This window comes from Vulpes lagopus, chromosome 13, assembly GCF_018345385.1.
Source record: "Vulpes lagopus strain Blue_001 chromosome 13, ASM1834538v1, whole genome shotgun sequence".
Classification (NCBI taxonomy): Eukaryota; Metazoa; Chordata; class Mammalia; order Carnivora; family Canidae; genus Vulpes; species Vulpes lagopus.
In genome coordinates, this window is record NC_054836.1 from 13,208,179 (window position 1) to 13,233,249 (window position 25,071).

General features: G+C 36.6%; 1 protein-coding gene across 1 annotated transcript in view; it reads left to right on the plus strand.

Annotated features, from left to right (window-relative positions):
• The window catches only part of CROT (carnitine O-octanoyltransferase), a 64,232-nt gene that overhangs the window by 10,376 nt on the left and 28,785 nt on the right, over window positions 1–25,071 (plus strand). The window contains exons 7-11 of the mRNA XM_041727683.1: window positions 6,018–6,126; window positions 16,065–16,158; window positions 17,148–17,273; window positions 18,870–18,971; window positions 24,954–25,037. Of these exons, the coding sequence (XP_041583617.1) occupies window positions 6,018–6,126; window positions 16,065–16,158; window positions 17,148–17,273; window positions 18,870–18,971; window positions 24,954–25,037 (515 nt within the window). The remainder of the gene's footprint in view (window positions 1–6,017; window positions 6,127–16,064; window positions 16,159–17,147; window positions 17,274–18,869; window positions 18,972–24,953; window positions 25,038–25,071) is intronic.

Sequence of the window (25,071 nt, forward strand, 5' to 3'; positions counted from 1 at the left end):
ATATGCCTATCAGGATCTAATATCAGTAGACTTGGTTTTCAGTTCAATCTTTATCACTTCATAGGTCCTTAGATAAGGTAATCCTTTAAGTTATAATGTGTAAAATGCAGATTCATTAATAACGTGTCTCTTAATGTAGTCCTTTAAGCTGTCATGGCTAGTATATTCTTATACTTAAGACCATGTGAAGTGTCTTAAGAGGTGTAGATAGGGATAAAGCTGAGGGAATAACTAAACAAAAAAATAACAGTTAGTGATAAATACTATATAGAGAATTCAAATAACATGAGTACCTGGGTGGCTATTTTAGAGTAGGTAATCAGAGAAAGCCTTTCTAAGGATCTGAATGATATGATGGTCCAGCAGTTTTTTTGCTTTTTGTTTTTGTCTAGTTCAGTTTTTTGTTTCACGTGTTGAGGAAGGAATCCCGTAGGCATGAATAAACTTGGAATGTTCAAAGGGGAATATAGATGGGGCAGGGTAAGCAGGAGGCAGAGGGGATGATTAGAGTGTTGATTAGAGGCTGGATTGTATAGTACTTTGGAAGCCAACTAAGGTTTTTGGCTTTTATTTAAAATGTGAATAGATAGTTTTGAGAAAGAAAGTGATGTGATCAGATTTGTGTTTTCAAAAGATGATTCTACCACTGTTTGAGGAATAAGATTTTTAGAAAACAGATCAGAGTAGAAGCAGGGAGATCAGTTAGAAAATTGTTTTAGTAGTCCAAGAGAGCCATAATAATGACTTGTAACTAGGGTGATAGCATGATGCTGGTAAAAAGTTGTTAGATTCTGGGTATATTTTGGATTTGAGTTTAGTAGAATTATTTATAGATTGGTTGTGAGATGTGAGAGAAAAGGGGGAATCAGAGATGACTTCAGGATATTTGGCTTGAGTAATGGGATAAGATAGGTGTGTTGGTTCATGAGGGGAAAATTTGGGAGGAAATATTTAGGGAGGAAATTAGGAGGTCCCTGAGGCCATGTTGAATTTAAGATGCCTTTTAGACATCAAAGTGGAAATGCAAGTAGGTAGTTAGATACAAAGTTTGGAGTTCGGGAGAGATTTCAGTACTACATGTAAAGATTTAGGAATCACCATTAGTAGGCATCGAAAACATTTTTAAGGCCACAAGAGTGGCTAAAGTTACTTTTGTAACACATATAGATGAAGATTATCAGGAGAAGCAGTACTGATTATTACCACAATTAAATAGGGTATTTGGTAGTCTGAAGAGGAGAACACAGCAAAAAAAGACCCAGATGGGAAAAAAGAAAGGGCAGTGGCCTTCCAGAAGCCAAGAGAAGGAAGTGTATCGAATGCTCCAGAGGCCAGATGAAATACAAATTGAGTGACCATTGTATTTATTGACATAATGGGGACAGAGTCTTCCCTGACAAGAGCAGTCTTAGTGGAAGTTGGGTAAGGGAGCTCAGCTGGAGAAAACGAAAGCAAACCAAATAAGTACTGATAAATAAAACTTATAGAAAGTTTTCATGTGCAGTGGGAGATATTCAATTATTTTTTTTAAATTAGTGATATTATAAAATAGGAATGACATAGGAGAGAAAGAAAGCAGGGAAAAGAATGAAGTCATTGAAAAGTCATTGAAAAGCCAAAGTCATTGAAAGGATAAGAGCCGAGAGGGTCAAGAGTAGAATTGGTCTTTGGGAGCAACGATGAGAAGGAATGCAAAAAGTGTGCATCTAGATGCAAACAGATTGGCCAATTTTGTTGTGGGAAGATGAGGAGGTCTATGTATGCCTTGTGTTTTCCTTGGTGAAATGAAAACTGAGGTCATTAGGTGGGTAGAAAATTTGAGAAGAAAGGGAAAGGTTTAAAATACTAGGCATTTTGAGAGGGTGCCTGGGTGGCTCAGTTGATTACGCGTCTGACTCTTGGTTTCCACTCAGGTCATCATCTCAGGGTTATAGGATGGAGCCCCATGTTTGGCTCTGCACTCAGCATGGAAGCTGCTTGGTGTTCTCTCTCTCCCTCTGCCTCTCCCTCAGGTCTCTCTCTCTCTCTTTCTTTAAAAATAAATAAAATCTTAAAAAAAAATAGAAGATAGTCATTTTGGAAAGTGGGAGAAGCAAATGTATTATGGGAATGTAGGGTAGCTGATCAGTGTTGAGTGCCCATTTGAAATGGTTTGTTTATGAATTTAAAGTGAGATTAGATGGTATGTTGTGTTTTTTTCCTTCAGCAGCAATCAGATGGAGAGGGAGAGAGTGAAGAATTTAAGGGCTTTACAAGAAAGAAATTAAAATGCTGGGCCATGGAATCTATCTTTTATACAGAGAAAATCGAAGAGATTATGCATGTGAAGGGAGCATGTAAGCTGTTATGGCTAAGAGGATAGTGTCATTAAGGAGGCGCAATAGTTAGAACTATTTTTATTTTTACTTACCCCTTAAGAGACTATTAAGGCTAATTCAGTCATTTCTTTTACCCTGTTTACTTCATTTTGCTCAAGCAGTTCAAACCTCTCAGGTAGTCTGTTAACATCTGGGTTCAGGGATTTGTGCATAGCTTGATTTGATCCAAGTTTCCTACAAATGTGATCCACCCTCCCTCCCTTTCCCAGTGTCTTCTAAGGTACTTTCTGGAGCTCATGGTCAGCAAAACCCTTTATATCCTCAACCTTTTCTTTGAAAGTACCTGTTTCCTTCTGAATGGTACTGTTGCTGAACTTGGTTATTCTTTGAGCTTACTGCATTCCCTATAACCATCTCAGGTGGGTATATTTTTTCTCATGCTTTGGTACTAGATGGTATGTAAGAGATATTGGTGTCCTTTTTATTTCCGGTCGCCCTTGTCCCTTTTCCTTCTTTATTAGAGTTTGAGCTCTTAAAAGAAGGAAAGCTATCAGGTTGTGTCACCACTGCTTGTCGTTGTGGTAGTGACCTTTACTTTGTGAAAAAAATTTTTTTTTTGTGTGTGAAAATTTTTTTAATTTAAATTCAATTTAATTAACATATACTGTATTATTAGTTTCAGAGGTAGGATTTAGTATCCCCCCCCATTGCTTTATCATCAGTCCCACTATCCTTTCCATTACTACCTCATTCACACTGTTGATAACTTTAGCTTCCAGTTGTAGATGATCCATGACCTCTCCTTTCCTTCACTTTTTCCCTCTAGTAATCTGTACCTCCGTACCTCCTCAAGCACACACTCTTGCGCTCATGCCTTAGAACTTGTTATTAAGAAACTCTCATCTCCTCTGACATAGAAATTATGAGCATCTCACTCTGATCTCTACCTTTTCTTCACAACTCATTTCCTTTTGAAGTCTACCTTAGATATTTCTTTGACCACATTGTGACTTAAATTGAGTTATGCTACAGTTCTTCACAATTCTATTCCTCCCTCCTCTACCCTCAGTCTGTACCTCTGTCCTTCTCCACTGTAATCCCTCCTTTGCATACACATTCAAACTTTTGCCCATTGACTCCCTCACGACTCTACCCACACCTCATTACTGTTAAATTTTAATCTTCTGTCTTACCTCAACACATTAAAGATACCTACCCTAGCAATTTACTTGGCCTCAGAAAACCAGAAAACCTCATTTAATCTTCACAAACCTCAAGTGGATCCATAGCATGACTTTGTCATATTATTTTGTCAGGTTATTCTCTCCCTTCCAGAGAGACTGTTTCATACCTTTCTCCTTCCTTAGTCTCAGCTAATGAACTCTTATTCTCATCAAATGTAAAGCTCTTTCCATCATTAAATTTACTAGCCTATCTGTTAGGCAAAATAATGCCTCCCCAGCTCCCCAGAGATGGTTGTTTCCTAATCCTTGGAACCTGTTGAATGTATTAGGTTATGTGGTAAAGGGGAGTTAAGGTTGCAGATGAAATTAAGGTCATTAATCAGTTGACCTAGACATGGGAAGATTATTCTGGATTATTCATGTGGGTACAAAGGAATCACAAGAGTTCTTTTAAGTGAAAAGAGAGGCAGAAGAGAAAACTAAATTGATGGCAGCAAATTGATAAAAAGTTGTGATCCTCCATTGATGGCTTTGAAATGGAGGAAGAGAGCCCTGAATCCAGGAATGTGGGCAGCTTCTAGAAGCTGGAAAAGCAAAGGACATTGATTCCCACTTAGAGCTTCTAGAAGGAACACAGCCATGTTGACACTTTCATTTTAGCCCACTGAGATGCATTTCAGACTTCTGGTCCCCAGACCGGTAAGATAATAAATTTGTGTTGTTAGTGGTAATTTGTTACAACAGTCATAGAAAACATACTCATTCAAATATTTTCTCATCCTGCAACCCCCTTGCAAGACATTGTTGTATGTTCATATACTTTGTCTTCCCTTGTTTAAACGGATGAACTGCTCTGACTCGTAAAGATAGCTCATCTGTATGGTGCACTGGGTCCCACCTCTGTGGGACCTGTATTATCTATCATCTTAAAAAAAAAAATTGACCTCTTGTCTCCTTCAAGTGTCACACCCCAGTTAAAGCCACTGTCACTTTTCATTTAGAGCATTCTGACCTGGACTACTTTAGTTACTTCCCAACTGATCTTGCTGTATATTCTCTTCCCTTTTATGATCTCTTCCCCATATAGCAGTGTGAGTGACCTTTTTAAAGTACTAATGAGATTGCATTATTAATCTCCTGCTTAAAACCCTCCATAGGCTTCCTTCCCATCATATTTAAAATTGAAAATGCTTTCTGTGGCCAGTATAGGCTGGCCCAAGCTTGTCTACCATTCTAACCTTTTCTGTCTCCTCTACTATGAGTGTACTGACTTTTTTTTTTTTTTTTTAAAGCAAACTATCTCATTTTGTCCTAATGCCTTGGCACTTGCTGTTTCCTCTGCCTAAAACTCTCTTCCTGCAGATATTTCTATGGTTTACTCCTTAACTGCATTTAGCCATGTGTTCAAATATCCCCACATAGGCCCATCCTGAGGTAATGCCCTTGTGTCATGCCACCCTTCCAACATCTGTTGATTATTTTGTCATCAGTCTTACTTTCTTTTTTCTTTTCCAGCCCTAGATTTTGAATAGGATGTGGTCAGTAAATGACAGCAAAAAGGATATAGTATTAAATGTAGAAAGATACAGCGGTTTTTGAAGGAGAAGAGGGAAGAAATATTTTGGAAATAGCCATGAAGAACAAGGAAAATACATACCTCACCTACTAGGACTTGAGGAAATAGGATATAAGAGAAAAAAGGTGCTATCAGGAGATAGTGTTTCCTTGATAGTTGATGGATTCCATGAGATAATGTGTATGAAACATTTACTACAGTTCCTTGTACATAATATCAACCAGTAAATTTCCTTCCATTGGTATATGTCTTCTCTATCTTTTTCTTTTTTCTTAGATGGAAGGGATAAGAGCAGGGATCATATAAGAAGCCCTGTGTTAAAGGGAATAATAAGTGAAAAAATAGGCTAAATCAGAATAGTCTGAGATTTACAGCACAGAAGTAGTTTTTGGGGAGTTAAGGCATGCCCAAAGAATCATAGAATCAGTTATCAGTGGCTTTTCAGGTATCATTAGAACCTTAAGTAAAGCTAGATTTGGCAAAAGGCATTCTCCTTACTACTCAGGCAAACAATGCCCTTTCTCAACTGAAAACTAATTTATTTAGAAATCATAGCTAGTTATTACTGCAATTATCTGATGAGCAATCAACATTGAAATAAACTCAAAGAGTTCTTCTCCAGGATACCTTGCTACCTTTTTCCCTTGTCATTCCTATCCATGAATAAACTAGAAAGCCTTGCAGTAGTTTGGGATTTATACAAATCCCAAGGTGTACAAATCCTTGAAACTCCACAGATTTTTGGATGTTTCACATGGACATTTTCAAGAGTGTGTATTTATATCATGATTGAAAGTCCTTCACCTTATTATTGATATATGTTTGATGATATATGAAGTATTGGGGCAAGGATTATTTTCTTCTATTGGATGTAATTATGCAGTTTTACTCTTGTTTAACTTTGAGAGATTTAGTTTGTGTTTTTGTTTCTTTTTCCAGAGAGCGAAGGACATTCTCCAACTCACGTTACAGTGCTTTGTCGTGGCCGAGTTTTTGTCTTTGATACCATACAGGAAGGATGTTTGATCACCCCACCAGAGATTTACAGGTTTTCAAACTACTTTCTTGAGTCTTGAGGTGTTAAACTTCTGCATGAGTTAAAAAAAATAAATGTTTAGAATTGCCTGTTTATAAGATGATAACAAGCTAAAAAATAAGAATTTTATGTATGCTGATTTAAAAAAAAATCTATTATTTTATTTTTAGTTTGAATTTTATTTGTACTAGATGTATATTAGAAAAGGAAAAATAATTACAAATATTATCATTTCCATTTTTTGCCCCAGAATTAATCACTTTTACTAGTTTGATATATTCTATACTTCCATATCTGTTGTAATGAATTTATATGCACATAAAAATTTGTAAAAAAGAATATTTTTTTATACCTAGTATATAGTTAAATACATAACCTGTGATTATCAGTCTATGGATTTAAAATTTAAATTTGATGGTTATTTCACCTTTGGTTAAAGTTCTTAAATGGTTCTTTGTGGTCTAGAATAAAGTCCCAGTTCCTTAGCAGTGGTCTAAATTTGACCTTTGCCTGTCTTTTTAGCCTTGTGTCTGGCTCTTCCTCCTTGTGCATCTTCTATTCCTATCCCATTTCTGTGATAGCAATTCATTTTTTTTTTTTTTTTTTTTTTTTTTTTTACAGTATGGCAGTAACTTATTTAGTGTTACCTCGGCTGCTTAAAGGCAAACCAATTTCAACAATATCTCATTTAATGTTTTATTCATTCATAAAAATAGAAATAAAAGTGTATGACAGTAGCAGGAAAGAGATCTTACATTTGTCTCCCATTATGCAAATTAAACTTCCTTCATTTTTCTTGAAAAAGTCAAAAGATTGACAAATGCTGCAGCAGACAGATAAAATATGGTTTATAATTACCTATGTAGAGCTATACAAAAAAGGAAATATTTCAAATATATATAATTTCATCATAATTTCAATCATTACGTAATATTTTATTTATAAAACTGGTTTCCTTAGTTTAAAACTTATTTTTTGAGGGTGTGAACAAGGTTTTATTTTTCAATATATTTTTAATTTAAATTCAATTAATTAATATAGTATATTATTAGTTTCAGAGGTAGAGTTCAGTGATTCATTAGTCTTATATAATACCCAATGTTCATTGTATCACATGCCCTCCTTTAATGGCCATCACTCAGTTACCCCATCACCACACCTTCCTCCTCTTCAGCAATCCTCAGTTTCCTATGATTGAGTCTCTTATGTTTCCCTCTTTGATTTCATCTTGTTTTATTTTTGCCTTGCTTCCCCCATGATCCTGTGTTTTGTTTCTTAAATTCCACATATGACTGAGATCATATGGTAATTGTCTTTCTCTGATTGACTTATTTCACTTAGCATAATATCCTCTGGTTCCATCCATGTTCTTGCAAATGGCAGGATTCATTTTTTTGATGTCTGGGTAGTATTCCATTATATATGAGTGTGTGTGTGTATATGTATATATATGTATACACACACACACATACACATATACATATATACACACCACGTCTTATTTATCTGTTTATCTGCTGATGGACATCTTGGTTCTTTCCATAGTTTGGCTATTGTGGACATAGCTGCTCTAAACATTGGAGTGCAGGTGCCCCTTCCCTTCGGAGCACTCCATTTATATCTTTGGGGTAAATACCTAGCAGTGCAATACTGGGTCATAGAATAGCTCTATTTTCAACTTTTTGAGGAACCTCCAGACAGTTTACCAGACTAGCTGTACCAGCTTGCATTCCCACCAACTGTAAGAGAGTTCCCTTTCTCCTCCTCCTCACCAGCATTTGTCATTCCCTAACTTGTTCATTTTAGCCATGCTGACTATAAAGTAGTGGTATCTCATTGTGGTTTTGATTTGTGTTTCCCTGATGCCGAGTGATGTGGAGCATTTTTTCATGTGTCTTTTGACCATTTGTACGTCTTTTTATGAGAAATGCCTGTTTGTGTCTTCTGTCCATTTCAAGGTGGGATTGTTTGTTCATTGGATGTTGAGTTTGATTAGTTCTTGATAGATTTTGGATACCAGCCTTTTGCTGATAAGACATTTGCAAATATCTTCTCCCATTCTGTAGTTTGCCTTTAGTTTTGTTGGCTGTTTCCTTTGCTGTGCAAAAGCCTTTTATCTTGATGAAGTCCCCGTAGTTCATTTTTGCCTTTATTTCCCTTGCTTTTGGAGATGTGTCTAGCAAGGTCACAGAGGTTGTTGCCTGTGTTCTTCTCTAGCATTTTGATGGATTCCTGTCTCACATTTAGGTCTTTCGTCCAATTTGGCTCTATTTTTGTGTATGGTGTAAAAAAATGGTCCAGTTTCATTCTTCTGCATGTGGCTGTCCAGTGTTCCCAACACCCTTTGTTGAAGAGATGGTATTTTTTCCATTGGATATTCTTTTCTGCTTTGTTGAAGATTAGTTGACCATAGAATTGAGGGTCCAATTCTGGGTTCTCTATTCTGTTCCATTGACCTGTGTGTCTGTTTTTGTGCCAGTACCCCACTCTCTTGATGATTACAAATTTGAATAGAGCTTAAAGTCCAGAATTGTGATGCTACCAGCTTTGGTTTTCTTTTTTAATGTTTGTTTGGCTGCTTGGGGTCTTTTCTAGTTCCATACAGATCTTAGGGTTTTTTGTTCCAACTCTGAAGAAAGTCCATGGTATTTTGACAGAGATTGCATTGAAGGTATAAATTACTCTAGGTAGCATAGACATTTTAACATTTGTTCTTCCAGTCCATGAGCATGGAACATTTTTCCATTTCTTTGTGTCTGCCTCAATTTCTTTCATGATTGTTCTAGTTTTCTGAGTGCTGATCCTTTGCCTATTTCATTAGGTTGTTTCCTAAGTATCTTATGGTTTTGGGATCCCCCTTCACAGCATTCTACTTGTCCAATTCTGAAAAGGAGGGTTATGAAAAGGAATTCAGCCAAGAAAGACAACAAGAAATTTTGAGAAGAGCAACAAGGAACTTACCAATCTATGCCTCATCAGCTTCAAGGAGTAAGAAAAACCAGTCTTAAGCTTTCCTTTCCAAAGAATTTTTAAAATATGATTAATCCTGCCAAGATAATCTGCATGAGTCGGCAATTAAATGGATATCGTGACTTCTACATATAACATCTACAAGAACAAGAGAAAGGGGTTCGGCTCCTTAGTTTTTCTCTCTTCAGTCTCATTTTTAGTGTATAGAAATGCAACTGATTTCTGTGCATTGATTTTTATATCCTGCCACTTTGCTGCATTCCTGTGAGTTCTAGCAATTTTGGGGTGGAGTCTTTTTAGATTTTCCAAATAGAGTATCATGTTTCTGTGAAGAGTGAGAGTTTGACTTCTTTGCCAGTTTGGATGCCTTTTATTTATTTTTGTTGTCTGATTGCTGAGGTTAGGACTTCTAGTACTGTGTGGAACAATAGTGGTGAGACTGGACATCTCTTTCCTTTTCCAGACCTTAGGGGAAAAGCTCTCAGTTTTTCCTCATTGAGAATCATATTCGCTGTGTGCTTTTTGTAGATGGCTTTTATGATGTTGAGATATATTCCCTCTGTCCCTACTCTGTGGAGAGTTGTAATCAAGAGAGAATGCTCTACTTGGTCAAATGCTTTTTCTGCATCTATTGAGAGGATCATATGCTTCTTGTTCTTTTTTTTTATTAATGTAATGTATCACATTGATTGATCTGCAGATGTTGAACCACACTTACAGCCCAGGAGTAACTCCTACTTGGTCGTGGTGAACAATGCTTTTAATATACTGTTGGGCTCTCTTGGCTAGTATCTTCATGAGAATTTTTGCATCCATATTCATCAGGGATATTGGTCTGCAATCTTACTTTTTGGTGGGGTCTTTGTCTGGTTTTGGAATCAAGGTAATGCTGGCCTCATAGAGTTTGGGAGTTTTCCTTCCATTTCTGTTTTTTGAAACAGCTGCAGAAAATGGGTATTAATTCTTATTAAAGTTTGGTAGAATTCCCCGGTGAAGCCATCTGGTTCTTAACTCTTGTTTGTCGGGAGAATTTTGTTGACTGTTTCAATTTCCTTGCTGGTGGTGGGTCTGTTCAGGTTTTTTATTTCTTCCTGTTTCAGTTTTCGTAGTTTATAAGTTTGCAGGAATGTATCCATTTCTTCCGTATTGCCTAATTTGTTGGCATATAGTTTCTCATAATATGTTCTTATAATTGTATTTCTAGGTATTGGTTGTGATCACTCTTCTTTTATTCACAATTTTATTTATTTGAGTCTTTTTTCTTTTTGATAAGTCTGGTCAGGAGTTTGTCGATCTTATTAATTATTTGAAAGAACCAGCTCCTGGTTCATTGATCTGTTCTACTGTTCTTTTGGTTTCTGTTTCATTGATGTCTACTCTAATTAGTAATTCTCTTCTCCTCCTGGGTTTAGTCCTTAACTGCTGTTCATTCTCCAGCTCCTTTAGGTGTAAGGTTAGGTTGTGTATTGTGATCTTTCTTGTTTCTTGAGAAAGGCTTGTATTGCTATAGACTCCCCTCTGAGGACTGCCTTCGCTGCATCCCAAGAGTTTGGAAGAGTTCTGTTTTCATTTTCATTTGTTTCCATGAATTTTTAAAATTTTTCTTTAATTTCCTGGTTGACCCATTCATTCATTGGTAGGATGCTCTTTAGCCTCCATGTATTTGAGTTCTTTCCAAATTTCCTATTATGATTGAGTTCCAGTTTCAAAGCATTGTGGTCTGAAAACATGCAGGGAATGAGCCTAGTCTTTTGGTACCAGTTGAGACCTGATTTGTGACCCAGTATGTGATCTGTTCTCGAGAATGTTCCATGTGCACTTGTGAGAAATGTGTATTCTGTTGTTTTGGATGGAATGCTCTGAATATATCTGTGAGGTCCATCTGGTCCAGTGCATCATTCAAAGCCCTTATTTCCTTGTAGATCTTCTGCTTAGATGAAGAGTGGGGTGTTAAGTCTACTATTGCAGTGAGTGGGGTGTTAAGGTCTCCTACTATTGTTGTATTATTGTCGATGTGTTGAGTTTTGTTTTTAGTTGGTTTATTTAATTGGCTGCTCCCATGTTAGGGTCATACATATTTATAATTGTTAGATCTTTTTGAACGCTGCCACCCCAGCATTCTTTTGATGCCCATTAGCATAACAAATGGTTTGCCATGCCCTCATTTTCCACCTGGAAGTGTCTTTGGGTCTAAAATGAGTCTCTTACAGACAGCATATTGATGGGTCTTGCTTGTTAATCTAATCTGATACCCTGTGTCTTTTGACTGGGGCATTGAGCCCACTTACATTCAGAGTAACAATCGAAAGAAAGGAAATTAGGGAATTGGATTGCCTGTAAAGGCACTGTTTCTGTGGATTGTCTCTGTTCCTTTCTGCTCTGTGTTGGTTTGGGCTCTCTTGGGATCACTTAAGGGATCCCCTTTAATGTTTCTTGCAGGGCTGGATTCATGATCACAAACTCTTTTAGATTCTGTTGGTCCTGGAAGCCCTTTCTCTCCCCTTCTATTTTGAATGACAGCCCTGCTAGACAAAGTATTCTTGGCTGCATGTTTTTCTCATTTAGCACCCTGAATATATCATGACAGTCCTTTCTGGCCTGCCAGGTGTCTGGGGATAGGTCTGCGGCCAATCTAATGTTTCTACCCTTGTAGATTATGGACTTGTCCTGAGCTGCTTTCAGGATTTTCTTTTTGTCTCTGAGATTTGCAAGCTTCGCTATTAAACGTCAAGGTGCTGACCTAGTTTTAATGATTCACGGGGGTTTCTCTGTGCCTCCTGGACTTGAACACCTGCTTCCTTCCCCATATTAGGGAAGTTCTCTGATTTAATTTGCTCCAATATACCTTCTGCCCCTCATCTCTTTCCTCTTCTTCTGAGACCCCAATTATTCGAATGTGCTTTTGCTTTATGGTCAAGGTTATCTCTCAGATTCTCCCCTTGTGATCCAGTAGTTGTTTATCTCTCTTTTTCTCAGGTTCTTTATTCTCCATCATTTTGTCCTTTATATCACTGATTCTCTGTTCTTCTTCATTTATCCTAACAGTTAGAGCCTCCATTTGATTGCATCTCATTAATAGTCTTTTTGATTTTTGACTCGATGAGATTGTAGTTCTTTTATTTCTCCAAAAAGGAATTCTCTCACGTCCTCTCTGCTGTTTTCAAGCCCAGCTAGTATCTTCATAATTGTTATTCTGAACTCTAGTTCTGACATTTATATCCATACTGATGAGGTCCCTGGCAGTCAGTACTGCCTCTTGTTCTCTTCTTTGAGATGGGTTTTCCATCTTGTCATTCTGTCTAGAGAAGAATAGATCAATGAGAGAGCAAAGTATTAAAATGGCAACAATGACCTTGGAGAAATATACAGTAAACACAACAGAAGAGACCCGAAACCAAAAAAATAAATAAATAAAATAAAAAGCAAAAAATAATAATAATAATAATTAAGATTTTTAAAAAAGAGAATGTAATCAGACCGGTGAGCAGAACAGAGGAACACACTGGATCCTGTGTGTATTTTGTTCTATTAGAAAACTAGAAGACTTATCGATGTTTGAAAATAAAATTAAAAACAATGAAAGGATAGAATGTAACTGTAAAAATGAAAATTAAAAAAAAAAAGACAGCATTTAGATAGGTGAAGAGAACAGCGCCATACACTAGATTTTGGGTGTATTTTGGTCTGTTTGTTAGAAGGAACTACATCCCAAAATTATAAAGAAAGAAAACCGTATGTCTCCAAGAATAAAATGAAATACAATGAAATGATAGAATGTAACCGTAAAAATGAAAGTTAAAAAAGACCCCCCCCCTAAAAAAAAGGAGTTGATAAACATAAGAATTTGGTTTAAAAGGAAAGAGAGACCAAAAATTAAAATGTAAAGAGTAAAGAATTACAGGGAAAAATCCGAGAACTCTGTGTACTGTTTTCCCTAGCACTGGAGTTTTGCAGTTGTCCCTGATCCCCAGACTTGGTCTTAGCTCAGAGTTCTTGCTGTCTTCAGGGGGAGGGGCCTGCCGCCCTGATTCTCAGGTTATCTTTGCCCAGGGCAGAACTGCACCGCCCTTGCCAGGGGCCACACAGAATTGCTCTCTGTGGCTTTTGTTCCCTGAAAGCTTCCTGCACTGCTTTAGAGGATGAGAGTGAACCTGGGGGGCCTCCCAGTCTCCAGCCCTGGAGCCTAAAGCTCAGGGCCCCACTGCTCAGTGCTCCCTCAGAGAAAAGCAGTCAGTCCCTCCTGTCTCCCTGGGTTCCGTGTATCCTCTGTGCTCACCTAGGCTGTGACTGAGCGGTTATGTCTTAGGCACGTGACCCTGGTTCCATTCAGTAAATTGTGCAGACCCCGTGGCGTGCACCTGTGCTGCTCCTCCTGGGGGCAGGTCGGGAGGTACCGCCGTGGTTCTGCCGCTTGCTGGGCCTCTGCTTTGGAGTGCAGTTGCCAGAAGGTGCCGTGGTTCATGCTTTATGGCAAGCCCAGGCTCAAAGCCCAGCTGTGGGCTCGCTGATGGCAGCCGGCTTCCCTGGGTGGGTGCCTGGGAACTCTGCAGCACTCAGGCACCCCCAGTCTTCCTGCGCCCCCAGAGATCCTGAGACCACGCTGTCCCACTAGGACTCTGACCTGCTTCGCCACTTGAGCGCCTTTCAGGCAGGGCCATCCTCAGGGGAGCTACTCTGACAGTTCTGATTTTGCTCTGCTGCTCTATCACTTTCTAGTAACTGGCTGTGGGGGCTCCCTCCCCTTGTGTTGTATCTTCCCATAGATCACCTTGGATTCACTGCTCTGCACCTTCTATCTTGCAGGAAGTGGTTGTTTTCTATTTTAGAATTGCAGCAATTCTTTTCTAGATCTTAGGTTGAGTTCACAGGTTTTTAGAATAATTTAATGGCTGTCTAGTTGAATATTTGCAACCAAAGAAAACTAATGTCTGCTAGTCCTCTACTATTTTGGAACATCCTCTGTGTTTGCAATTTTTTTTTTAAGATTTTATTTATTTATTCATGAGAGACACACAGAGAGGCAGAGACACAGGCAGAGAGAGAAGCAGGCTCCATGGAGGGAGTCTGATGTGGGACTCCATCCGGGACTCCAGGACTATGCCCTAGGCTGAAGGCAGGCAGTAAACCACTGAGCCATCTAGGGATCTCCTGTGTTAACAATTCTTAAAACACTTCATATTATATGTAATCTTTGCATGTACTCATGCTTTCTATTTGGAATGCCATTTTATGTCTTTTCCATTTTTGAAAAAGCATTCTCTCTCATGCCTTATGTCTCTGTTCACATCACCACAAGTTTAGCTCTCCTAATTTCCCATTCTCTTTCTGATAATAACCATCGAAATAGCTGTGAAAATTTCCTTCTCTTTTTAAGGGTGTATAATATTCTTTTCCATCCTGTGTGTGTGTATAAAACATTTTGTTTATCCATTCGTCTGTCAACAGATAGCTATGTTGCTTTTGGCTTTTGTGAATAATGCCACAGTGAACATGGGGGTGCAAATGTCTCTTTAGAGTCCTGATTTCAGTTCCTTTGGATATATACTCAGAATGAGATTCTTGGATCATAAAGTAGTTCTATTTTTAATTTCTTGAGGATCCTGCATACTAGTTTCTTTAGTATCTGCACCAATTTACATTGCCACCAACAGTGCACAAGAGTTTTTTTCTCTACATCCTCACCAGCTCTTATTTCTTATCTTTCTTAAGATTTTATTTATTTATTCATGAGACACACACACACACACACACACACACACACACACACACACACACACACACAGAGGCAGAGACACAGGCAGAGGGAGAAGCAGGCTCCATGCAGGAAGCCTGATGTGGGACTTGATCCCGGGACTCCAGGATGACACCCTGGGCGAAGGCAGGCCCCTAACCGCTGAGCCACCCAGCATCCCCTCTTATCTTTCTTATAATAACTATCCAAATAGCTGTGAGGTGATAGATTGTTGTGGTTTTAACTTACATTTCTGTGATTAGTCATGTTGAATGTTTTGTCTTTTACTTTTTGGTCATTTTTATGTGTTCTTTGAAGAATTTCTGTTTAGTTCCATTGCCTACTTTTTAATCAGGTTATTTGGATTTTCTTGCTATTGAGTTGTAGGGGTTCCTTATATATTTTGGATGTTAACCTCTTATAAGATATATGGCTTGTAAATACTTTCTCATATTCTGTAGGTTGTTTAATTTTGTTAACTGTGTTAACTCTTTTGGTTTGATATAATCTCACTTGTCTGTTTTTCTTTGTGTTGTCTGTGCTTTTGTTGCTTTGCTGAGCCTCTGTGGATTTTTTTCTGATGAGTATGTATTTCTTTATTGGAGAACCCTGTTATTTACCTGTCATATGTTTAAAGACACATGAAACTCATCAGACTGGGAGAATAGAGTAGTTTTGGAGGAAATAATTTGTTTTTATCTAATAGAGTCTTTAAATATAAAGATCATAAGTAACAACAGTAAAGGTCGAAACATTTAAAACTGACTATAGTAACTCTGTTTTTGAGGTTACACAAGAGTATTAATCAGATATAGAGTAATTCCTATGTTAAATATATATGCATATATTTTTTAGTTAGATAAGATATGCATAATATTTGTAATATTATTTATCAGAATATTTTTCATGTTCTCTATTGCATGGAGTATTTACTGTGTAAGAGATATTTACTTGGACTCCAGAAGTACAGGTACATTTTGAAAGGATAAATAATACTAGCCAAGTATCCAATTTATTTACTTAAGTTATTGTCAAAAATACATTTGCATTAATAGGCCACATACTTCTTTTTTAAAAAAAGATGTGATGTGGGAAATCCAATTGCTGTTGAGATTATAATCCCTTTCTTTGGGTAATATATCAAAAGATTTATATAAGTACTGATAAACATTATGACCTGTTAAAGACTGAAAGTAACTAGTGATCTTGCCTATACTCTTTTTAAATACTTTCTTTAATCTTCCCTAAGGCAATTGGCATACATTCACAAGAAGTGCCATAGTGAACCTGATGGACCTGGGATAGCAGCATTGACTAGTGAGGAGCGAACTCAATGGGCTAAGGTTATATGGTTTCATTTAAGACTTTATTTAATTAGTTTATTTATTTAGAGGGCATGTACCAGCAGGGGGAGGTGCAGAGGGGAGAAGAAGAGAGAGCATCTCAAGCAGACTGCTCACAGAGCTTGATGCAGTGCTTGATCCCATGAATCTGAGGTCATGACCGGAGCTGAAATCAGGGTTTGGACACTCAACCAACCAAGCCACCCAGATGCCCCTCTTTTTTTTTTTTTTAATTGAGATATAATTGACATAACATTATATTAGTTTCAGGTGTACAACATGATTAGATATTTGTATATATATATTGCAGAATGATCACAATAAATCTTGTTACCATCAGTCATCTCGCATGATTACACATTTTCTTTCTTGTGATCACTTTTAAGATGTGTTCTATTAGCAATTTTCAAATATGTAATATAGCATTATTAACTGTACAGGTATCCCCCACTTTAAAAGTTTACATTATGCCACTTTCACAAAGGGCCTACACTAGTACTTGGTTTTGCTCATTGAAAGAAACCCAAAGAAGATTTTTGCTTTTATGAAAAAAGCAAAAAGCAAAAATACTGTTCAGCATTTGTTTTTCACTGCATGCTCTGTGAGCAGCAAGAGTGGTATGCAATGCTACCCTCAGGAGGTAATGCTCAGTATCTCAGCATCAAGCTTTTGAACATCTGTGTCTCTGAGCCTCTGTGCTTTATCTCGCTTTTTTTGTTCATCCTTTACCAAGATGTGTCCTACTTTATCAGTAAAGCCTAAGGGAGGTTATTTTTTGGGCCTGGAAATGTTCAAACATTTTTGCATATAAATTAATAGTAATTGCTTCTTTGCTTTATACCATTTTGGCTTATGAAATGTTTCATAGCAATGCTCTATTTTCAGATAGCAGTTTATACTTTTCTTAATGAAACTTTTCTCTAAAAAACTGTTTTGAGATCTTCTGGATGTATTTAATTTGTAACATTTAATCTTTCTTTATCCATTAGGCGCGCGAATATTTAATTAGTCTTGATCCAGAGAACTTGACTATGTTAGAAAAAATTCAGAGCAGTTTACTGGTATATTCCATAGAGGATAGCAGTCCACATGTAACACCAGGAAATTATTCTCAGGTACTTAACTATCTTGCTATTGTATTTCTCTCAAATTATTCTGGAAGACTCTTGTGTATACTGAAGATGAGAAGATTTTTGTTACATGCAGGCTCTTAAAATTTTTTCTTAGCTGACATATATATGTGCCAAATTAAAGCTTATACATAAAGAATCCTTTGTAAATTTGCCTCATTATTTAGGTAATTTAGATATATCTTGAACATTGTTTAAAGAAGTATGGCCATTGTTTGTATGTGTAGAAAACTTGCATAAAACACTGGACTAGATGAGCTTATCATGCCAAAGGTGGCATGAGAATCTTCCTGTCACTCACACCAGTGTGTTTTGCTTGATACCTTAGTTAGTAGGGTGTGTCCTAAGAGTTACAGCACTCTTGTAATTTATTTTCATGTTTATTTTTATTGACAGACATACTTTAATGAGTTTAAGAGTAAATGTGGCCTTACTTTGTACTTCCCCTTGTAATAATATTTCCTGGGAAATAATAAAAAGTAGTCATATTTGTAGAAGTCTCTTAGTCTTTTGAAAACACTTAAATTATTTCATAATTCATTCATCAATATTAGATGATAGAAATAATATAGGATTGAAAAATCTTGTAAGTAGAAATAACTTTCCTTTATATAACTTCAGCTGAATTTTTTTAGGAGGGTCACCAAACTTCTTGAGGAAGAATGTATTCTAATGTAGTGTTGTTTGAACTTTTACTGGTAGAATCTAGTTAGACTTGCATTTAGATTGCAACCCGTTACAAACATATACATCACTTCAGAAGTTTCACAAAATAGTGATTACTTTTACTATCTGTGATAGATTATAATATTTATATTCTCTTTTGTTCTTTTCTTTTTGTAATGAATGTTTACTGTGATACACTAAATCGATTTCATGACTCACTAATGGAACAGAGCCTACTGTGTGAAAAACAGGCTTTGCAGGATTTGAATTCTTAAAATATTTTCTTTATAACTAGATTCTAATGACTAAACTTACCATAGCTTCTTAGACTATTCATGTTGCAAGGGCTTTGTTTTTTCCTTTGTAAGTTCTTTCATGAGTATTGTACCAGCGTTTTTCTGGTAGGATTTCTTGAGATTTTGAGAAATACTTAAAGACAGGGCTGGAATTAGTATTTTTTAAAAATATTTTATTTATTTATTCATGAGAGTCACAGAAAGAGAGAGAGAGGCAGAGACACAGGCAGAGGGAGAAGCAGGCTCCATGCAGGGAGCCTGATGTGGGACTCAGTCCCGGGACTCCAGGATCATGCCCTGGGCCGAAGGTAGGTGCTAAACTGCTGAGCCACCCAGGGATCCCCAGGGCTGGAATTAGTATTATCTTTTGAGTATAATTACCATTTTATTAAATTTGGTTTACTTGAAGAGGAAAAGTGGCACCAAACATATATGTGTGTAGGTATAGGTATACATATATGTATGTGTGTGTATATAAATATATATACACACATATACACATACCTATACACATACACACACAGCTTAAACATGTTTTAGCTATGTATGTATGTATACACTTAAGTAAACCTTTTAATATTAAAATTTTCTTGTTTTTAAAATATTACATTTATTTTAGGTAACCGCACAGACTCTTATAGGAGATCCAACTGTACGTTGGGGAGATAAATCTTATAACTTGGTTTCCTTTTCCAATGGAGTATTTGGCTCTAGTTGTGATGTAAGTAAACTTACAGAAGTTATTTTTCCTTTCAATTGTTTACGTTAATTTAGTGGCAATAAATTACAATAGTTAGGCTATGCTGGCAATAACTACAATAGTCTATGAACCAAGAAAATTTTAAAAAATGGAAGTCAGAGGTTGCAATATACAATTATAATCTCATCCTAAGACCTTTTGTAAAATATATAATTCCAATAAAGTAGCATGAGGTATGTTTGTTTTTAGTGACTACAATGGTTAATATAGTAAATAGGCTATTTACTATTTAAATACTTACGTAGCTCTGTGGCATATACTAAAAGATTTAGTTACAAATTCTCAGTGAAAACAGAGTATAGGACAAGTTATTTTCATTTGTTTTTTTTTTTTTTTTTTAAGATTTTATTTATTTATTTATGAGAGACACAGAGAGAGAGAGGCAGAGACACAGGCAGAGGGAGAAGCAGGCCCCTTGCAGGGAGCCCGATGTGGGACTCGATCCTGGGACTCCAGGGTAATGCCCTGGGCTGAAAGCAGGCACTAAACCGCTAAGCCATCCAGGGATCCCCCCTATTTTCATTTGTAATATGGCTAATGGTTTGTATCTGCATAGTAGAATTTGCATGTATTTTATGTAGTCATGGATTTATTATTTTTTAAAATATATTTTTATTTTTTATGGTTTTATTTGAGAGAGAAGGTAGAATGAGAGAGAGCATTGGGGGAGGGGCAGAGGGAGAATTGGCTCCCTGCTGAGTAGGGAGCCCAATGCTGGCTCCATCCCAGAATCCTGGGATCATGACTTGAGCCGAAAGCAGATGCTTAACCAACTGAGCCACTCAGGTGCCACATAATTACGGATTTTTAAAAAAATTATGAAGCTCTTTCACCACTGTTACCTGCTTATTGAGTATTACAACCTATTTTTAAAAATACAGCATTATGTTTATATTCTGTGTGCAGAGAAATATATGTGGGATGTATGTAGATATATTCCTAGCTTTACCCTGTAATTTTAAAACTATTCTCCTAAAGTGGCACATGATCTTTGGAACATTTATTTACCCTACATGTTAAAGTGTCTGGTGTTTTTACCATTTTTTACCTTCTTGATTAAAAAAAAAAAAAGAAAAGAAAAAACTTCTGTGTCATCTTTATTAACTCTACCTTGCCATTTTCTGATGGATATTCAAGAAGTCTATGAACCAAGAAAATTTTAAAAAATCAATGGAAGTCAGAAGTTGCTATATACAATTATAATCTCATCCTAAGACCTTTTATAAAATATATAATTCCAATAAAGTAGCATGCGGTATGTTTGTTTTTAGTGACTTCCAGAAGCATTTAGTGACTGTATAATACTAGGAAGATCTGTTATATTGATCTGGGACCAATAGTTATATTAATTGGTATTTATTCAGTTTTAGGGGATGGAAACCTAAATTATACTGGCATTAGTTTAAGAAAGTATTCATTGACCTAGGGGTACAGCTAAATTTGGGTAAGACTGACTTCCAGTGTCCAAATGCTATTGGAAATTTCTCTCTCCATTTTTTGGCACTGCTTTCCTATGTTTGACTTCGTGTTTAGGTAGATTATCCCACGTGATTGTTGAACACACAATTTCATGTCTTCATAGCTACCTTCATAGATGAGTGTTCCCTATGCAAATGGGTAGCTTACACCACCGCTTTCCCTCCCACCCCCAGTAGTTCCAGCAGAAGTCCTGAGAATAATGCTCTGTGGTTTGATAGGCCTTTGCCTGTCGTGTGCCCATTCTGAGGAGTCAGGTGCTCTGATTCATCTGGCCTGGGTCACATGTTAAACTTTGTAATCTAGGGGTAGAACTAATATCATTTGAACCACCATAGATGTGCAGTGGTTGTCTACAAAAAAATAAATCTCAGAAGGAGAATTGGTTGACGAGCAGGTAATAAAACTAGATGTCTATTATAGTAGCTCATCAGAGTAAAAGTTTGCCATTGAGTCCCTTTAAAGATTTGTCGTCTTTCCTCTTCCTTGGAGTCCATTGTTGACAAAACATTTCTTGTAATTACTTCAGTTTCTTCTCTTGAGTTCTTTTATTTTTCTTGACTTTCTCAATCTGGTTTATATCCTCATTTCTTGGAAAGAATCCTTTGTAAAGTAGCTGAGTACTTCCTGTTGTTTTCCTATATTTCTCTTTGACCTGTCTGCTGCAGTCGATTACCCTCCTCATACATATTTCGACACTGCCTCCATCTTAACAGAATCTACTGATTCTGACCTTAATGTTCATCTCACTTTACCCTCCTGTGCATGTTCTCTTGCCTGGTTTAATACTTTCATTGACTGTTTTTATATAGATAGCTTGCAGTTAGTCTTTTTTTTTTTTTCCAGTTTTTGTTTGAATTCCAGTCAGTTAACATACAGTGTAATATTAGTTTCCAGTATACAATATAGTGATTCAACACTTCCATATTTCACCTAGTGCTCATCACAAGCGCATTTCTTAATCCGCATTACCTATTTCATTCATCTCCCACTTACCTCCCTTCTAGTAACAATCAGTTTTCTATAGTTAAGAGTCTGTTTCTTGATCTCTTTTTTCTTCCCTTTGCTCATTTTGCTTGTTAAATTCCACTTATGAGTGAAGCCATATGGTATTTGTCTTTTTCTGACTCATTTTGCTTAGTGTTATACTCTCTAGATCCATCCATATTGTTGCAAATGGCAGAAATTTAATTTTTTATAGCTGAGTAATATTTCATTGTATATGTATACCACATCTTCTGTATCTATTCATCACTTGATGGAACAGTTATTCTTTTTTAGTTTTTACCTCTTATTCTCATTTTGTTTCATTGTATGTTCAAACTGGATATTATTTTGTTACATAGATTAAATTGTTATCATCAAGAACTCATCATTTAACTTGCATTCCTCACTTCCAATTCTCAAACCCCCCAAAAAACCACATTATGCTACTCATATTTTTACTAATAGCACTAAACTCTTTCTGTTTGTTCAAATTTAGGATGAAAATAATGATCTTTTTTATCTCTAAATAAAGAATATTGGCCCCAGAATGAACACATATCTTAGCGCAACTGAGATCTTTCTTGTAGTAAGTGTAAGGACATGTTTTATGTGTATGTATTAACACCTGTTTATTTATAAAATTGATCTGATTATTTCCCCTTGATAATCTGCTTTTAGAATCATGTGTAGGTTTCCCTCATAACCTAAGATGATTATAGAAAAAGCAATATAACCTATGTAAAACATCATTAGTAAAGTGTATACAGTTGACCTTTGAACAACATGAGTTTGAACTGTGTGGGTCCACGTAAATACATGAATTTTTTTCATAAATCCATATTTTATACTGTGATTGAAGAATACGGTAGAAGTTGCCAAATGACTAAAAGTGAAGAGAAGGTGATGGAGAGATACTGGGAAGGCTGGAACAGCAGGCTCTCACCTGCTTGTGGCATTCTTCACCCCACTATCTGTGCAGTTTGATTCACTGAGATCTTCAACTAATAGGTACAAAGTAACCAACTCTGGAGAGGGATTCTCAGTAAAGTGACAAGACCAGTCATTGTTCACAGTTGGCCAAAGACCACAGAATGATAATCTGCACCCCCTAGCTGGCTCCCCGGGGGTGTGGGAGAACACTTGGGGCAGGATTACTGCCCCAAGGTAGTAATGTGGGCTGCAGGTAGTAGTATAGTGGGCTGCAGAGGACATGGCAGGAAGGAACGCTGTCTAAGGTGCTGAAAGTTCTCTGAGGCGGAGAACTAATACTGCTGAGAGCAACTTGCCAGCATTTCCCACAAGCAGAAATTGAGTTAGAACCATGTGAAGGGGTCAGGTGGAGCAAGCAACCTAGAGAGAAAGCTAACAATGCTGTACCTTCCCTTGTTCTCTGCCTTTCCCTGAACTCTACTTGGAAGGAGGTTTCCTGCATTCCTGGGTGGCTTTGCTAACTTTGGGTGAGGATGAGATGTGTGGTGCTTTATTCTACTATTGTACTATGTAGCAAATGTCTTTTCCCTTCCTTATGATTTTCTTAATAACATTTTATTTTCTTTATTGTAAGAATACATTACTTAGTACTAAGAACACAAAACATGTTAATTGTTTATATTACTGGCAAATGTTTCTGTTCTGGTCAACAGTAGGCAATTAATAATTAAGTTTGTTCTGTGGAGTGAAAAGTTATATGTAGATTTTTTATTGCATGGGAGGTCAATGTTGTTCAAGGGTCAGCTGTATACTATAAAAGTTGGTCTATTCTAAATGTGGAGCCATGCTGTTACTCTATTCCATTGATGCTTAAATACGTACTTTTGTGATTATAGTAGTTATTACATTTCCCTCTTGGGATTTAAAATCCTGGGATCAGCTATTTTGTCTTCTCTATCTAGGCTTTATTATAGGGCTTTGTGAAGGAACCATAGGAAGCATGTAATAAACAGTTAAATAATAACAGCAGTTACTGATTATTGCTGTAGTCCAGGTTCTGTAGCAAGCACTTTATAAGCCTAATTAAAATCATTTTTTCACACAACTATATGATTATTATCCCTACTAATGAATGAGGCAGTTTACTTAAAGAATTAAGTAACTTCAACAGTTGCATAACTGGGAAATGATAGAGTTTGCAGAATTGAAGCCATCATTCCTAAAAAATATGTTATATATACTGTCTCCATAGAAATAAAAAAAGAAAGTTAAAACTTTATGAACAAATAAAGCATCAGGAAGGCATATGAAGTTTTCATATTTCCTAACATTTTTAAAAATTAATGATTAGCTTTTCCACCCTGAGTTGGGTGGGTAGAATTACCAGTCAGAGAGACTTTAATCCTTCAGTCTTGCTCTTTCTACTGGATCTAGTAAAAGTGTTAGTAAGTAATATTATTGTATGAAGTGAAATCATATATGATATCTGTGCAAATTCTTTGTAAAGTTTGTAAGATGTGGTTAGAAAACAGGTTTGTCAGTGACCTGTGAGTCTCATTATTACGTCAAAGGACGAGTGGAATGAGTTGCTCATGCATCTTCTGACCTCCCTCCAGAGTCTTTCTTGATATTGTGGCTGCTATCTAGTTGGTAACAGTCTTCATACTATACTGTTAGGCCCTCCTGTGCTGTGGCATAAGGCAACAGATCTCTGTAATGTTACTTCTCTGAAAGTGAGCCCAAGTGTGGTAGGCCATATCATAAGCCTCCTTTCTTTCTCTCCAAGGCTGGAAGTGCCATATTCAGTTCATAAATGGCAACTATCTAACATAAAGTGATAGCAGTAACACAGAGGAAAAAAACTGTCTGATGTAATTGTCATCAAAAGACATGGAGAAAAAAAGGCAAAAAGTTTGTTCTCCAGAATAATGAAGGAAAAATTCACTAGTTGAGATTTCTCTCTCAGTATAGCTGTCAAACCTGTAATGCTCCTGTAACTCAGCCCATTTTTCCAGCATTCCTTAAACATTGAAAATTATTTCTGCTGCATCTGAAAATTCTTGTAGACATGAACACAAACTGATTATGCTTTTAAATACTCACCTAGTGGCCTGTGTCTTTACCAGTAAAGTTCATATCCATGCTCAATTTAGCCTTCAGAAAGTCTGTCATCCTCCTTTGCTTTTTTCGAAGTGCTCTTAAAATTTCAGAACATCTTAGCACTGCACACATACACCTCCTTTCATTTCCAGTTTAAATAGCAGTTATTTTCTCTACATTGTCCATGTTTGCTTTATACCTCTCTCCATTACCTCAAGACCTCTAATTAGGTGATTCCAACTTTAAGTATTTTTTCTTTTGCAGCAAATAAAATACAGCAGTCACTTCCTGTGCTATAGGATATCTGTATCTTATCATTAGGTGAGGCATTTGAATTCTGCACTTTAGTATTTTTTAAGATTGAAGAGGAGGGAAATTGAAAATAAAATATTGGGTCAAGTTGTAGGAGTTGATATAAGGTATTCAAAATCTTGTGTATTTTCATTTTAGCATGCTCCTCTTGATGGAATGGTTATTGTGAACATAAACCATTATGTTGATAAGAAGATTTTTGAGAATGAAGGAAGATGGAAGGTATGTTAGAAAAAGTATTTCATCTTTTTTATTT